General features: G+C 45.6%; 1 protein-coding gene across 1 annotated transcript in view; it reads left to right on the top strand.

Moving 5' to 3' along the window:
* CBL (Cbl proto-oncogene) overlaps positions 1-13,771 on the top strand; it is a 50,153-nt gene extending 36,382 nt beyond the window's left edge. Inside the window, exons 7-16 of the mRNA XM_024196639.3 lie at positions 638-725; positions 1,301-1,432; positions 1,974-2,177; positions 3,828-3,959; positions 4,834-5,211; positions 6,085-6,179; positions 6,865-7,020; positions 7,532-7,635; positions 8,755-8,937; positions 12,762-13,771. Coding sequence (XP_024052407.2) covers positions 638-725; positions 1,301-1,432; positions 1,974-2,177; positions 3,828-3,959; positions 4,834-5,211; positions 6,085-6,179; positions 6,865-7,020; positions 7,532-7,635; positions 8,755-8,937; positions 12,762-13,042 — 1,753 coding nt within the window. The 3' untranslated portion in view covers positions 13,043-13,771. The remainder of the gene's footprint in view (positions 1-637; positions 726-1,300; positions 1,433-1,973; positions 2,178-3,827; positions 3,960-4,833; positions 5,212-6,084; positions 6,180-6,864; positions 7,021-7,531; positions 7,636-8,754; positions 8,938-12,761) is intronic.
* The last annotated feature ends 3,364 nt before the right edge of the window (positions 13,772-17,135 follow it).

Below are 17,135 nucleotides of genomic sequence, written 5' to 3'. Positions count from 1 at the left end.
TGAAACTGCTCACAAGCTTAATTGCTTTACTGAACTGTGTTCTAAAAGAGGGAATTTGACTCTTGAGAATATTCATAGAGAGCGCCATTTTTTTCATTGCTTGTCTCTCCTTCTCAGTGCCACTGTTGAAGGTACATGTCTGGCTTGTAGTTTCCTGTCAGCCTAGCCTCTTCTTCGATTTGACCCTATACTGATGTCACAAAAATTAGGATTATGAGTTATGACATCAGTTTTCTTTCTTCGGGTGTTACAGTTTCATCATTAAGACATAACTGCAGGGTGGGTCATAGAAGAAGAGAAGTTTGGGGGCTGAGGGTGCCTTTTATTTAAAAAAAAACAATCATTTGATCATTGGCAAAAGGGAAACCATGACAGACTTCTTGTTTGCATATTGATAAGTGTGGTATAATAGGGGGCTTTCCCTGGTTCGAAAGTTCTGAGCTGCTCAGTCTTTGCATGGTCAAGTGCCCTTCCGAGGGGATACCAAGCTGAACCTATAGGCAGACTTTTCTTTTGTTGAGTGATCAGTGTTCAAGCATAGTTGACTTCTGCATTTTTTTTAAAGAGATAAAAAAGGGTTTTAGAAAGAAAGAAAAGTGCCTTTCTTTAAATCTTATGTTTTGTTTACTTGTTGTAGTTATTTATTTCCTGATGGTCGGAATCAGAATCCTGACCTGACCGGTTTATGTGAGCCTACACCTCAGGACCACATTAAAGTTACACAGGTGAGCAAGAGGATTCTGTCCTGTCAAACTAGCACCACTTCTCTCCATTTTCAGGCCTCCTCATCTGCTTAATACACTGGTTCCTTGTGTACGAAGCAGCTATATTAGGTCTTGTAAGACACGAAAAAATCTTTGAGTGGTTGGGTTGGGGAAGATAGATTGAAAACATCAAACAAAGCTTCATCTCTGTCTAGGGCTGATAAGTTTTGGGTTCCTTGTTTAGAGTAATATGATAGTGCTGGCAGAAGGACACACTAACTCGTATGTTTTTTTATCCCTGACCTATGTGACCTTAAGTTGAACTTGAAGATCTATACTGAAAGGCTGCCAGGCTCTTTTAAGATAGCTTCAAGTCCATTTTTTTCAGAGCTTGACAGAAGCATTGCTTACAGAAGTCTCTAGCACATAAAATTGCAATGTAACCTTTGCAAACATCTGTTTCTGTTGAGCTGTGGTTTGATGCTGTGATTTTTATGATTTTTTTTCTCTGAATATTGGGGTGGATTTCTTGTAGTTATGACTAATGAGGCACATTATATTCCAAAGTGAATGATCTCTGTTTGCCTTCCCTCAAGGAACAATATGAATTGTACTGCGAGATGGGCTCCACTTTCCAGCTGTGCAAAATTTGTGCTGAAAATGACAAGGACGTGAAGATTGAGCCATGTGGACACCTGATGTGCACTTCCTGTCTCACTGCATGGCAGGTAAGGAATTGCCCCATTTGTGCACTCTTTTTGAGTGAAGTTGGTCTGTCTTTGGGCCGGGGTGATGTATCTTTTCCTTCCTTCCTTCTCAGAACTGTTTAGACCCTTATGGGTACTGATGATTTGGTAGTGGAGCTGAAAGCCTAGCTTGAAATTCATATCAATATATCTATTGTAAAGGATGCTAGAGTCTTGTCCCCGTAGGGTGCAGACTTTGGACTCTGTGTTCAAAACTGGTTCTACTCACTAGACTCTCCTACCTTTTCCTCCTTGTTTGTGACATAGCGACTACTTTCTTGCCTTAAGAATGGTGTGTGTGGGAGGGCCTTTTAAAAACCCGTTTTTTTTGTTTTACTCCAAATGATAAGGATCATGCTGTATTTATTGTGCAGTCTTAATTCCTGTTTCCCTCCTTCCCTCCACCAAAATACACCTGCTGAAAAGATGATACTAAACTTCTTTTGTCTGATGAGTTACTGTCCATTTTACTTGTTTTCATAACAGTGGTTGTTTTAATAGGTTTCTTCCTCTCCTCCACCAGGAATCGGAAGGTCAAGGCTGTCCTTTCTGCCGTTGTGAAATCAAAGGCACGGAGCCCATTGTAGTCGACCCATTTGATCCCAGAGGAGGAGGAGGATTGTTGCGGCAGTGTGCAGAGGGAGCTCCCTCCCCAAACTATGATGATGATGAAGATGACCGATCGGATGATTCCCTCTTCATGATGAAAGAATTGGCTGGTGCTAAGGTAAAGGCCCCATTAGGCACATACAGCTGGATGTGGCAATAGACACAGAGTAAGCTGGTTTTGGCTCGTTGACTGTGCACACTGGAATTGTTGAGCCCCAGAATGGAAACTGCCCTCTGTATTTCCAGGTTGTGGTTGGTACAGAGATGGTAAGTGCCCTACTATTGAAACGTAAGTTCAGCCAGATCTTACCAGTTCAGTCAGGTGATATTGTTCTACATACCAGTATCTCTGATATTGTATATGTTGTCCTGGAAGCTGGGGCTTTGTCCAAGCCATTAGCAGAGTGACATAACTCAGTTCATCTACTGAAATGCAAGACCCATATTTATAATCCTTCTCTGCATGCTGAGCAATGCTGCTTTTGATTTATCATCTGTAATCTGCCTTATCAGCAGAAATTGAGTCATTTTCCTCAGGGCTTGAGTATAAGCAACCAGCTAGAGAAGGCGTTTTTCCAAGGTGCTGATGACTGAACTAAGTAGAGGGCAGTCAGTTTTGCTGAGCAAGTCAATTGGACGGTTGTCTCTGAATATGTTGTCTGATTAATCTATGTAATAAAGGTCTGATGATTGCCTTCCATCAATGCTGCTTCCTGCCAGGGAAATGTGTGCAAGTGAGGCATTCTTTATGAATCACTGCACAGTGGTTTGTTTCTTTTGTTTTTTTTCTGTTGGCTCATTGTTGCCCCTTCCCTATCAGCAGTTAGTTGTTCTGGTGCCTAGGGAAAAAGATTTTCAATCGGATCTTTTTTTTAAATAATTAGTTTCACTTTATATAAAACAGGGCCTTCTCGTAAAGAATCCTCTGTTCAGATTTAATGATAATCCACCTTGATTCATCCCGGTTGTAAATTCTTTTGTAGTCAGCATTTGAAGTTCCAAGGCACCGTTTTGGAGATGAGTGCGGTACAGCTTGTCATTTCTTGGGGTCAGGACACAGTTCCCTTGACATGACCTGACTCCCATTGTGGTTTGCAGTAGGCGAGTGCTCCAGATGTGCCAGCACCAGACGCTTACAAATTCTGTCAAGCTGTTCAAAGTTACCATGTTCTTGCCTGTATCATAAAGCAACTCTTTTATAAAGATAAGGAAAAAAGGAGTGACTGTTCTGATTTGTCAGGTGGTGAAACAGTTCTCCAAGGACAAGAAGGAAGGTTTTGACACCGCTCCTGGTGCACGCTAATGATTGCTGTAAGTGCTGTCATGGCAAAGGGACAACTTGCACACCTCTATAATATAACTATGCTCACTCACCATGCGCTGCCGTTAATATAATGGAGCATGCCCTCTGGTGGTGAAAAGAAAATATGCCTACTGCAAATCCAGTACCAGTATTAAAGATAGTTGGTCCAACCAAACAATTTATAAGCCTTTTAGAGTGAGGTTTTTAGGTATGTGCTCATGTGGCTGAGTGCCAGAGTTGGGCCTGTTGGTGATTCATGAGGTTTGTTCCAGACAAATGCTGCAGTGCTATGAAACAAACATGACCTCTTATTGCATGCTTGGTGTTAATGTAGTAATTTCATTACAAGCTGCAGCAAGGTAACGTGAGGTGCAGAGCTTGAAGGCAGGAGGGATGTGATGCTTTAGATAGGATGGCTTCTCTACGGGTTGACTCTTGTTCATTTGCTTAATTTTCTCTTTCCAGGTTGAGCGCCCTCCTTCTCCATTCTCTGTGGCTCCACAAGCCTCGCTTCCCCCAGTACCCCCACGACTAGATCTTCTGCAGCAACGTGTGTCCATCCCTTCTGGAGCTTCCAGCCCTGGGACCACTTCCAAGGTGAAGTCTTCTTTTTCACCCTCCTCCAAGGTCCTTTATTGAGTGTGGGGGAGCTATGGAAAAGTGGTGGATTGTCCTGACTCTCTCTTCAGACTCTACCTTTTCTTCCTTCCTCTCCGCAAGTCATCTCAGACCAGCTCTTTTCTTCCATCCAAGGAGGGCCCACAGTTCCCCCAGGAAGCAGTTTGTCCTTCTCAGTCTTCAACCAGTACACCTCTGACTACTCCACGTGGAGCTGCATTTATGGAACTGTTTATTCCAGCTAGTAGCCTAGCTGTGTGAAGTTGGTTCTTGTATTCCCTTTACAGTTTCCCCTCCTTTCCCAGTTTTTCCACCAAGCATTTTTTTTTCCAGAGAGAAAACTAAGGAAGGGGAAGGGAGTTAAAAGGAAGAGATGGTCATATTTCCTTAAAGATCAGTAGAAGGAGGAAGCACAGTATTGGTAGCATTTCTAGGTGGGGCGTAATGATGGTTGTTGGGTTTTTTTGGAGTGGGTGGGAGAGGCTGAGGCTTGGTGCTGAAAGGTCAGGTGGGAAAATAACCAATCTTATTAATCAGTGCTTGATAAAAATTAACTTGTGAATTCAATCTGTACAAGAAGTCTGATGAAATAGTATGAATTCTGGTAGAGATCCTGTATGGTGCCATGGTGGGCAGCAAGAAAGCAAACCTGGGACTTAGTATATATTCCTAGCCATAAATGGTTAAATGTTGTATCTAAAGGTCTATGGAGGATATAGCTGGGAGTTATTTCATGTCTTCAGCTACCCTAGAGTTAATTTCGTGTAAGAAGCCTCGTAACTGGGGTATGTGCAGTGAGCTGGACTTCCTGCTTGTTAAGCTGTGGTTTTACATGTCTGATGTTGTCTTACAGGCTGCTCCTGGTCCCCTCCATAAAGATAAACCTTTGCCGGTACCTCCAACGCTCAGAGATCTCCCACCACCGCCCCCACCAGACAGGCCATATTCCATTGGGGCAGAGAGCCGACCTCAGAGACGTCCTTTACCCTGTACACCAGGAGACGGTCCTTCCAGAGACAAATTACCCCCCGTACCCTCCGGCCGTCAGGGGGAGCCCTGGCCATTGCGGCCAATTCCAAAAGCGCCGTCTGCAGCTCTCAGTCCTAGTGACCCTTGGGCAGGAAGAGAGTTGACGAACCGGCACTCACTCCCATTCTCACTCCCATCTCAGATGGATTCCAGATCTGATGCTCCTAGGCATGGGAGTACGCTCAGCTTAGACACCACAGCGGTAAGTCACCGGGTGTGGTGGCATCCTGCTTTCTAGTGGTGCAGGACTGCTTCCTGTGAGTGGGAGAGACGGAATGCTGCTTGTGTAAGACTTCTCTGAAGTGACGATAAAGCTGAGCTGTCATTTTTGTTCTGGATCAAGAGCTGTGAGCAATAAATCCTCCTATGGGATGTCATTACCCTGGGATTATGCATCGCACCCAGCCCAGAGTGGTCTGTAGGAGAGGAGACTTCAGTCCCTATGGCCCATTCAGTCCTTTGGCCTCTCTTTTGAGACAGCCAGGAAGGTGGTCAGGTAGTGCTGGTTGTGGTGGGCTTTTTTGGGATGTGGTTTCTTTGTCCGTTGACAGCTGGACTAAGATCCCAGCTCCTTTTAAATGGTTGCTATCAGTTGGCAACAATTTACAGTCACTATTGACTTTGGATTTTAAACCAGTGATGATATTTTTATATTTGGAGCTGGTTTGGGGGAAATGCATGTTGTTGTTTTTATACATATACATATAAAAAAAATTGACATGTACCAAAGTCTGTGTTGAGTTTGGGGACTGATACCCCAACCACCACCTGTAACACATTGTGATGCAGTATGTTTCAGTCAAGAAGAAATGCTTCCCAGAACATTTTACTTTTTCATTCTTTAACCCTTATCTGTTGCTTCCTCCAACTCCTTCAGAGTTTGAAAGCCAGTGTACTTTTTAGATATCAACAGATTCTTTTGCAGGTGCAAGGTTTCTTTAAATGGATGATTCAGAATGTCAAAGAAGCTCTCCTTTCTCAGACGAGAATTGGTGCTTCGGGTGATGGGACATTGATGTCTGTTTGAATCTGCTGACAGTCGTGCTATTTCTAACCTATCGTTTTTTCTTTGCAGAACTTGAACAGTGGTCCCCCAACAGGCTCAGACTATGAGCACCCCAAAATAAAACCCTCTTCATCTGCCAATGCTATCTACTCTCTAGCGATCAGGTGTGTTACTTTCAAATGAAGGCTCTTTTCTTGTAGTAGAGATAATCCGTTTCAGGACTGCTGTAGAGAGGGCAGAAATGTACTTCTGGGTCTGTAGTCACATCTCGGTACTCTTTGGTACCAGGGTTAGAATTTGACATTATATAGATGGCCTGAGTTTAGGATTCAAGCTCTGGATTGTTAAAAACATATGAACAAGGAAAAGTAAATCTCTCGGCAAGTATCCTTAGTATTAGATCTATAACTGGTCATTTCGAGTGGTGATGGAATGGTAATTACCCAGAACTGTTGCCGTCTCAGTGTGTGCAGTGTCCTGTGCCTTAGATACAGCAGTACATATGGCATGAGGTTGAAATGTGAGGTCCTTCAGTGGCTAGGATATCTGTATGTCACTGTTACCATGCGCCTTGAATGAGATTTTTGCTAATTATTTCACCGGCAAGTCGGGTCTCACAATTACACAGTTCAGAATTCCAGTAAGCCAGGTTGTTGCTTCAGTCAGAATCAGTGTGAAAAGCCTTGCTTGAAGCTTTGGCTTTCAGCGCTTGAGAGCTGATGGGTGCTATTTTGTTGTTTGGATTAACCGTTGTTTGTTATTTGCATTAACTATTTTTCAAACTGATGGTGTTTTTGTTTGGATTAACTGTTTTTCAAATGCACTTGATCCTCTTCCTTCTGCCCGCAGACCACTGCCTGTGCCAAAACTGCAACCCGGGGAACAGTCTGAAAGCGATGAGGATACTGAATACATGTCACCATCCTCTCTGCCTCTGGTGCCACCTGGTCCTGCCCTACAAAAACCAGAGATCAAACTGCCTTTGGAAATGACTCATGGTTTACGGTGAGACTACAGTTGTCTCTGCTGCGTTTACAACCCCACCCGCCTAAGGAGGCTTGTTCATTTATTCTGGCTGAGGTTTTATTCCCGTGGTTTACTTGCTGTCTGTTTCCCACTGGTATTGACCAGAACTAGATTAGAGTAGTGGGGTAAATGAAATGTGAACATTGCTCTGGTCTCAGAGTCCTTTATAGTAGAATCAGTTCACCCCTGCCCCCATGCCATTTTTGTTGTTGGTCCTTTGACACCAGCAGACATAGAAATGTGACATTCCATGTACAGCTTTGTTCCCTCACTTTCCAGTTATACCAGTTAAATTTTGATCTGTTATGTTGCAATGGAGACAATGTCAGAATGTGTGTGAGAGCAAATATTCTCTGAAAGAAAGAGGTAGCAGAGCTGTGCTTCATATCACTGCATGCGTCTGAGAGGAATCTAAATAGCAGATTTTATGCGAGGAAGAAACTACTGTTGCATGTCTGAAGGGAACATTTTTTTCCCACTTTTCATTCAGAGAGTTGGAGTGTGACCAGCCAAATAATGTGTGTATGTATGAAGCTATGTACAACATTCAGTCCCAGGCAACATCCTCTGACTTGGAGACCACAAACACTTCTGGTGAGTGGGCATGAATGCATGTTATAAAGCACCCAGGAGAGAGAATGGGTAGGAGTGAATTGATAAGATTCCCAGTTTAAATAGCATTTAAGCTATCATTTAGCAGAGGTGTCACTTGCTGTTCAAGGTAAATAGTTTGTCATATGCGTAAGTGATCAATTGGCATTGCCTACAGACTGCGAACTGGGATGTCAGTAAAGAGAACCTGATCTAACATGGGTTTAAGACACTCATCAGTTGCTTAAAAGAAATCATTGTTATGAAGATTTTGTATGAAGTGGTAGTTGCTGTAGGTAGCTGGGATGGAAATTGTCAGCCCAGACTTGTCATCTTTCTGTTTCCAGCTGTTCCCATTAATTCTCATCATAATTATTGGTAGTTTTTACTGAATTTATGAAATTCCTCCCTGTGCGTGTATCTGACACACTCCTTTTCTAGTGCGATCCTTTTCAAGTCGCTGATTCTCAATGGAGTAGGCAAAGGCCTATGTGGCAGTTGTGATTAGTGGGGATATCACACAGCATGTCTCTAGGGCAAATTTTTTTGGCGTGCTAGCATTCTCACTGATGTCCCGAGACACTGGAATTTTCTGCCATTGGGGGATCAAGGTGAACCCAAATCTTGACCCTTTTGGGGATTGATGCAAGACGTGTCTCTTTTCACAGCCCCTGCCCCACATTAACACAGCTTCAAAATGACTTTGCCATTGCTTCTTGGAAGGGAATAGCCAAGAATGAGCATGCTCAAGATAGTGTGTATATATATTGAGGGAGGGATCTTAAAGGCATCTGCATTGCTCCGCAAGCATAGTGTAAAGTTTTTAAAATTAAGTAGGTAAGCTGAAAAGTGTGTGTGTGTGTGTGTGTGAGACGCATGGGTTTTTAAAAAATAATGTACCACTTGAGGCAGGGGTAGGCATTTACAACTCTTCCACTGTGATACTTTTTACTCACTGCCTCCTGGAAAGAACTTCCTCTGGACTAGGGGTTTCAACAAGAGACCCGTAGCTATCTGCTCTGCGAAGGCATGTGGACTGATGTGAATGGAATGTACAGCCTGTCTCAAGAAAGAGAAGGCTCTGTTTAGCACTTGGAGCTAATTGTGTGTGTATTTTTCTAGATGAGGGGGATATGGCTGCAGCCAATGCCAGTAATGGCCCAGAAGAGTCTGAGAATGAAGAAGATGGATATGATATCCCCAAACCACCTTTACCAATTGCCACAGCTCGTCGCACACTGTCTGATATCTCCAATGCCACGTCTGCCTTCAGCCGAATGTCTCTGGATTATGATCCCATCACAGGTGAACACCCTTACCTCCTGATTTTATAGTGGTATCTGATACTTTGGTCCACATCTTTGAAGCTTCTCCATCAATAACTCGATATTGCCTTTATGCTACAGAAGAATCAGTTCTGTATTACAGAGGTGCTCCAGTCCTGAGGGGTTAGATCTTAATTTGTTGATTTAGATCTTAATATGTGCTGCACTAGCCATTTATTCCATTTGGTGTTTGGATTAGCAGTTGGCAAAACCCACCATATTCACCTGGTCATCAAGAATACTCCTCTGTGGAAATTAGGTTTACCTGTAGCACTCACTGGCAGGGGAAGTAAGACACAGACTCTAGCTGGACTTAAAACTGAGCTTTCTGATGTTATTGCCCCTAAAGACATTGGTAACTCTGCAGGCAAAGGCAGTAAGAAAGACCAATCTTCGATCTTCTGTGCTAGGTCAGACTCTTGGGTATAGTTCTTTGCCAGCAGATGGAGCTAGTGTTCTGAAACTGTTTGGTGATATCCACCCTGTAGAGAGAAGGGACTTGCTGGTAGTTTCTGTCTCCAGCCAGTAGAGAATAGTGCTGTCCTGGCTAACACAGACTTGCGAAGAGAAAATCAAGGCTCACTCTGTCAAAAAAAATCCTGTTTGAGCTGCAACTATCTCATTCTGCAACTATCTAGTCACTTCTGATGGAGGCACTGACCACCTTGGGGTGATGTCTTGCATCTTGTGGGGCTACTCTAGTGAGGAGTTCAGCATGCCTGATTCCCCCCAGGAATCAAAGGCTACTCCCAGGGGAAGAGGATGTGGCAAGGGGCTCAGAGGGAGAAGTAGGAAACGGTGCTTCCTGCTCCCAAGCCCTCTAACCTAGCAAAAACTCTAAGCAAAGAGCAGTTCAAAGTAGTACCTTTCCTCTCAGATTCTCCAGGCAGCACCTTCCAGAGGCTGTCTTCCTTGCCTTGATCAGTGCCTTCCAGGTCTTTGCCTGGAAGTCTCCGATTCCAGCTTTCCTTCCTGCAGAGCCTCCAAGAACTTTTCCCTGAGCTGCTCTGCAGACTTCCAGCTCCCACTCCCTCAGGATGCTCTCCTCCAGCCCTGGGAAAAGCAGCGGGACTTTCATAGGTTTGCCACACATGCCCTTCCCTGCACCTCCTCTCATTACTCCACAGTGTTCATAGAACACCATGGGTGGGATAAAAGAGGAGCAGAATCTGCCATCTTTCTGTTTCCAACTGTGCCACTGACTCACTGTGTAGCCATGGGGTTAAGGGACTGCCTGTCTCTGCCTCAGTTTCCCCATCTGTAAAGTGGAGATAATGGCACTGTCCTTCCTTTGTAAAGTGCCTTGAGATCTACAGATGAAAAGTGCTTTAGGAGGGCTAAGTATTATGATTTTGGGAGTTTTCGTTGCTGTCTGTATCATGGGGTATTGGCTCTTGTCAGAGGCTGGCTACTAGGTGGGATGGACCATTATGGCAATGGCTGTGCTCGATGTCCTGTACCATAGAACGTAGCTTCCTTTACACTTGTAACAAGGCTACATACCCATGGCTACTGTTTCAGCGTGACCTGCTGTCTCTGAAACATGATCCAGCTTATGGTGAACTACCTATTTCTAAGGCAAATTGTGGAGGGAGTTCCTGTTTACAATTGTAGGAAAGGCTTTTTGGTTATTTTTAAGCTGCTTGTTTTTCCTGGAAGATGAGCAAGTTGAACTGCATGTTGGTGGATGAGGCAGCTTCAGTGAATTTGTTGCCTGTTGTGCTTTTGATACGTTTTCCAGAGAGCCTGCACCATGGTGACTGCTTCCTTCCTGACACCAGTGCTGCAGGGCTGGCTTCTTAAAACTAGATTGTTTGGGAGTTCTTACTCTAAGGTCTTGTACACTTTGCAGACGTTCATCCTCTTGGAAAATGCCATCTTCAGGCACCTGAGGGGTTACCCTGAAAGGCAGATCAAACTTTCTTAAGATGTTCAACATTCATGTTGAAAAGTTTCCAGTGATTTGAAAAGTAGGACAAAATGTTTTCTACAGCTGTCAAAGGTTAAAATGAGAAGACAACTGTAGGGAACCTGGGATAGCAAACAGTGATATCTGGAGGGGTCGTGTTCCTAGACACTGGGCAGATTTCCACTGGCAAATCAGTGACTGGTGTTTTTGTTACCTTTTCACAAGAGGATACAACATGTGGCCTTTGGGAAGGTAGACGCTGGAATAATTCATTGTGAGGATAGGCTGAAGAGGCTGAGTTTGTTGATCTGCTATAGCAGGGTTACTGTTCCTAGGTAGGGTACCCTTCCACTGGACCTATTGCAGAGGGAGCAGAGGATGTGGTGGTGAAGTGCAAAAGCAAGAGCAGATCTGGCCCTGAGACCAGAATGGCCAGGTCTCAGTAGAAAAGAGCGGTGCCTGATAAATTAGGTAATATGTGAGTGGTTAAACAGGGGTTTTTCCCAAGCCTTAGAAACACATTGGGATGTTTGGTGAAATCTTTTGCATATGTAGGGTTACCATCCGTCCGGGTTTCCCCGGACATGTCCGGCTTTTGGGTCTTTAAATAGCCGTCCGGGGGGAATTTGTAAAAAGCTAAAAATGTCCGGGATTTCCCCCCCGGACGGCTATTTAAAGACCAAAAAGCGGCTGACAGGGCAGCCGCGCCGGATTGAGCCGCTCACTTGGGGCCACTCCGGCAGCAAAAGCCCCTCCCCCGCTTCCACCTCCCTCCCCTGCAGCTTCAGCACGCTGGTAGCAAAACGGGAGCAGGAGCTGTTTGTGCCTCTACACCCATGGCAGCCGGCCCTGATTGGCCAGCCCCGCTCCCTCCCCCGCGCTGGGGGCGAGTCAAGAAACAGGGAGCAGGAGGGTTGGATGGGGTGGGGGTTCTGGGGGGACCTGTCAGGGGGCAGGGGTGTGAAGAGGGATTGGGGCAGTCAGGGGACAGGGAGCAGGGGAGGGTTGGATGGGTCAGGGGTTCTGGGGGGACCTGTCAGGGGGCAGGGGTGTGGAGAGGGATTGGGGCAGTCAGGGGACAGGGAGCAGGGGAGGGTTGGATGGGGTGGGGGTTCTGTGGGTGGCCTGTCAGGGGGCAGGGGTGTGGAGAGGGATTGGGGCAGTCAGGGGACAGGGAGGGTTAGATGGGTTGGAGGTTCGGGGGGGGGGGCAGTCAGGGAACAGGCAGCGGTTGGATAGGCGTGGGAGTCCCGGGGATCTGGCGGGGGCAGGGGTGTGGATAGGAGTCAGAACAGTCAGGGGACAGGTAGGGTGGGGGGGTCTCAGGAGGGGGCAGTTGGGGACAAAGATAAGGGAGGCTTAGATAAGGGGTGGGGTCCCGGGGGGTGATTAGGGGCAGGGGTCCCGGGAAGGGGCGATCAGGGGACAAGGAGCAGGGAGGATTGGATGGGTTGGGGGTTCTGTGGGGGGCAGTCAGGGGGGCGGGAATTGGGAGGGAGTGGCTAGGGGGCGGGGCTACACCCCCCCGCCCCCGGACTGTCCTCTTTTTTGAAAGTTTAAATATGGTAACCCTAGCATATGCATTGTTTTTCCAGACCTCTCTCACTCTCATTTTGATATCTGAGGTTTGCTCACACAGACTTACCCAAACAGCTCCCATTTGCTTGATCTTGTTTCTATAAGCAAAACCAGTAGGGTTTACTCATTATTTATTAAACCTCTGTAACCATTTTTGTGCATCAGGGAAGAGGAGATGAGATAAACTGAAGTTGAAAGGACAGGCTGGCTGAGAAAAGTGGCTTGTGGTCCAGTGCTACAACAGTGTTCTAAAGCTGCCTGTTAATGCAACAAGCACTTGTTGTCTTCCAAAATAACACAGTTGTTTCTCCCTCTAGGTTCTTCCGATGGCTCTCAAGTTCCAGAAAGGCCGCCGAAGCCCTTACCGCGGAGGATAAACTCTGAACGGAAAGCCGGGAGTTGTCAGCAGGGTGGCGCTGGCGGTGGCACCAGCACATCGCCCCAGCTCTCCAGTGAGATTGAGAACCTTATGAGCCAGGGATACTCCTATCAGGACATTCAGAAAGCACTGGTCATTGCACATAACAATATTGAAATGGCCAAGAATATTCTCCGGGAATTTGTCTCCATTTCCTCCCCTGCACACGTGGCCACATAGCACATCACCTCCCTGCCTACAACTTCAGTGGACCAACTGCCTGGGCAGCCCACAGCCCAGCTGCAACCGCAAGGAGGAAGGGGTTCCTTGAGAGACTTTGTGCTGAATTCAGCCCTGCCTCTTAAGAGAATCAGTTATCAGGTTTCTGTGGTTCCAGATTTCAAAGCAATGGAATGAAACCGAGCGGATAGATGTGTATACAGCGTGTGTCTTGGCATCGTTTTGGAGTCCTTCACCCCCGCCTCTTGTTTGGGAGTACAGATTTGTTTCAAAGGGCATTGGTCGAAATCGGTATCATGACAAGTGATTCCAGAGCTGAAGCTCTGGCGGTGGGGGAGTGTTTTGTGCTGTGAATTCTAACTGAATGCTCTGAAAATGTCTCCAGGTTGATGTGGTGTGTCCTGTGGTTCATGGTACTAGATTGGGACTTGTTCACTGCTGTATGTTTTGGCTCAGGCTTTTTAGAGCAGTCTATAGGTGGCCCTCTGCTGGGAATACATAGGAGATCTAGGAAGAAAGGATTAGATTGCTTCCGTTTACTGTGGCATTTCTCCTGTACCCATAATGATTGCTCACAATTTAAGTCCTCCCCTTTAGCCGGGATGCAAGTGTGACTGGCAGCAGTCAGGTATTTTTAACGCCTTAGTGCTGGGAGATGGATTTCTCTCACCATGTATCGCATTGCCGGCACTGGATTCCAGGGAGTTAGATAGGTTGAACTTTGGGGGGGGGGGGGGGGGCATCTTTTGGAGAGGGTAGGCATGGAGAACTGGCTGCTGCTTCTCCTTTTAGCCCAGAGCATTCTGTGCTTCAACTTGCTTACAGCTGTGCTGGACTTGAGCAGCTACCCCTGGATACTCCCATGCACTCTTTCTATAGGAATGTTGCATCTGGTAAATATGATGATTTATTTATCTAAATTGCATGGCGGCTATAGCACACTAGTGGCCTTCACACACATTCCATCCTCTCCTTTAGAGAGCGCTTGTGGGAGCCACTCACCTGTGTGCCAGGTTTTTGTGGAGTAGGTAGGTGCGACCGATGTATCTCATCAGTATCATGTCTGCTTTGTAGTAAAAATGCAACAAAATTCTCTGAGGCTGTCTGCCACAATAATATGGGGCTTGCTTTCCCTTTCTTACACCAGGGAATTGTCAGAGCTTGTGTCAGACAGGAGATCAGAGGAAATTGTGTAGTTATGAAACAGTCAAACTGGACTTTAAAAGTTGGTGTTCAACTATTATTTTGGAAAAACCTGACTTGCTAGTATCCTGCTTAGTCAATCCCTTTCAATTTGTGTCTCTTTGGTGTTCACAAAGTGACTGATTCCGTCAGAGAGGAATTAAATCAAATAGAGATACAGAGACCATAGTCTGACAAATGGACAAAATGCGCATGTATTCAGTGCACATTAATTTTTCAGATTGTGCCTGCAATTATATGGCTCGCTGTTGAATGTCAGTAGTATGAATGAACAGCAGACGTGACTAAATGAATATTTATGGCTTGAAATATCTATAGGGGGGTGCGAGACTGTTTGATGTAGTTCATCCCTTGGACGGAATCTGGTAATCAGATCAGCACCCCGAAATTGACCGAGGGAATTTACCAAGAGTAATAGCAAATGTTACAGAAGGGAACAAAGTACTAGATTCTCATTTTATGTGGAACATAATGATTCTCTCTGAATCTATAGCCGTATCGTTGTAAGTGCAGTGGGATCCAGGTGACATAAACGCATGGACTGTCCTCTTTCCTCCCTTCTTTGGTAAAGAAAATATTGTCTGGAATGCTAGGGAGAGCAACTCTCTGGGCGGTACAGTCACTGCCCATCAGTATTGCTTCTGTTTCATTGCCAGAGGTATAATTTGCAAACACAGCCTGATGCTGTGGTTTGTGTTGGTGCGAGCTGTGGGAGATGCTGACTGTTCACTGTAATAGTGCAAAGTCAAGTCGTGTGACTTCAGCGTGAGTTTCATGTGCATCGCTGAGGGCAGAGTCCAGCCCTAGTGAAGTTTTGAGCTGTAGAGAGAAGGGTGATGGTCTGCCCTCCATGGAATATACCTTTTCTCCTGTTCCTCTGCCTATGCACGTGACAGACAGCAACTAACATGTCCTGTCTTGTTTTTTGTGTGAAATGCTGTGACAATAATACATAGCAGGCTCTGGTCAGCATGTCTTTCCGACCTTGTTGAAAAGCAGGTCTAGTGCAGGAACAGCTGAGGTTGGTACAAGGGCAGCTCTATTCTCTTATTACATCTGCATGACACAGTGGTAGTTTTGATCCTGACCAAGCAATTTCTGGAGTATCCGAATCATTTCCTGGTCTGTGCTTGTTCAAAATGTGCTTCAGAAGCAAATAGCGACCCTTCTGGTGTGAAGACTACTCTTTTCTACCCCTTCTTGGTATCTGTCTCCAAAGCTGCCACTAACACGTTGGTTTTGCAGCCACTTCGCTTATAACTTTCTCTGCCAGGTCAGCCTGGATGTTTCAGTGTGCACGGTGGCTGTATTTTCAACAGGGTGGTAGTGTTTCTGCCGTTGTTGCAGAGCAGTTAAATTTAACCAGCTAAAAAGCCTTAACTTCTTGTCCTGCCGTGCAGAGCGCATGTTGTTCAAACTAGCAGTGTCCTATTCCTTGTGGACAGTCCATTTTCACAGGCTTGTCCTGTTGCTAATTAGATCATGCCTAGCAAAGCTTTGACAGACCTCTTTTCAGGGGAGGTTCGTTGCCTGTGGACATCATTCCAGGATTAGAGATTTGAAGGCAATCCTTGTGGTGTGGATCTCTGACATTGTTTTTATGCATGTGCCCACTGTTTGTCTTAAACTTATCTGAGAAACTTAAGTGGCTTTTTCTCCTTGAACACGTGAATGTTTGTTACCGTCTGCGAGTGTTGCCGAAGCATAGCCAAGCCAACGGCGCTTCCTGAGGTTCTTCTCTGTGGAGTAAAGTCAAGCACCTTGTGGTGTATTTTCCTTGCTGCTTTTCTTTTGCAGAGGTAACCTTATGATTGCCCCATCCCACCCCTGTGTCTTTATTCCAAAAGCTCAACTTCTTATTTTACTTTAAAAGAAAGAAATGGGGGGGGGGAAAAAAAAGCCAAATGTCTAGTGCCTTTCTTAAGGGAATGCTGCATCTCCAGGCTGGATCCGAGTACCCTCTTGTGAAAACGTAGAGCCTCAACTAGACTAGCTTTACAGATGCCTGTGAGTGCAACTGCTTTGAAGGGGACGGAAGGGGGGGTGGGCGGGAGAAGGGAGAGAGAGATGGGCAAGAGTTGCTTCAAAGATGACCCTGTGTTTTGTAGCATTTCAACTGTGGAAGTTTCTTACCTTATCCCTGTTACTAACAGTGACTTGTCTGGATTGGTGCTGTAATAAGCTTGGTGTGAAGACAGTAGAATTGTAATGCAGGATTCTTTTTGCTTTTAACAAAACCAATCAGAGTTCTGGTCATAAAAATGCTGTTTGTCCCCCACCTCTCACCCCAGGAAACAAAGCAAGCAAAATACAGTGCAGTGAGAGAGGAGTTTCACCAAGTGACAATCGGCAGGTAGCTGTGGCTGCAGATGTGTGTCCCCCATTCCGAGTTTCCAGCCACTCCCTCCCAATTGTATGGGAATCTACAAGACAACCAATTCCCACAGGAGGGCGGTAACAGCCATGCTCTAGCTGGAGAAATCGCCCTGCTGACCTGCACTTGTCTTGTTCCTCTCTGCAGGTGCTGCAGATTTAAGCATTAAGCAGTTAGTGCCTCTGCTGGTTTGCAGTGGCTTTTGCTTTCTTTGTAAACACAGCTTTCCCCAGGTGTCCCTAACTGCTACCCAAATCCCAGGGCAGCTGGATAGGTTTGGGGAACAGCACATGGCTTTATGCACTAAGACCCTGGACATCTTTCCAGCTAATCTAGGGGCAGAGTAATTGCTGTACATGTGCATTTTAGCTGACTAAGGACACAAATGCAATTCCTGTGGCTTGTTTTTAATGTGCCCCAGTTTAAAATCAGAGCAGGAAACAAGAACATTATTTTTTTTTAAATTCCTAATATAAATCTTTTTTTTAAATTCATGGTGGGGGAGGAAGAGTAGCT

This window comes from Terrapene carolina, unplaced genomic scaffold (assembly GCF_002925995.2).
Source record: "Terrapene carolina triunguis isolate 2854851 unplaced genomic scaffold, T_m_triunguis-2.0 Scaffold374, whole genome shotgun sequence".
In the NCBI taxonomy this organism is placed as follows: Eukaryota; Metazoa; Chordata; order Testudines; family Emydidae; genus Terrapene; species Terrapene triunguis.
The sequence above is the reverse complement of the archived record's forward strand: the minus strand, read 5'-3'. Positions and strand labels throughout refer to the sequence as shown.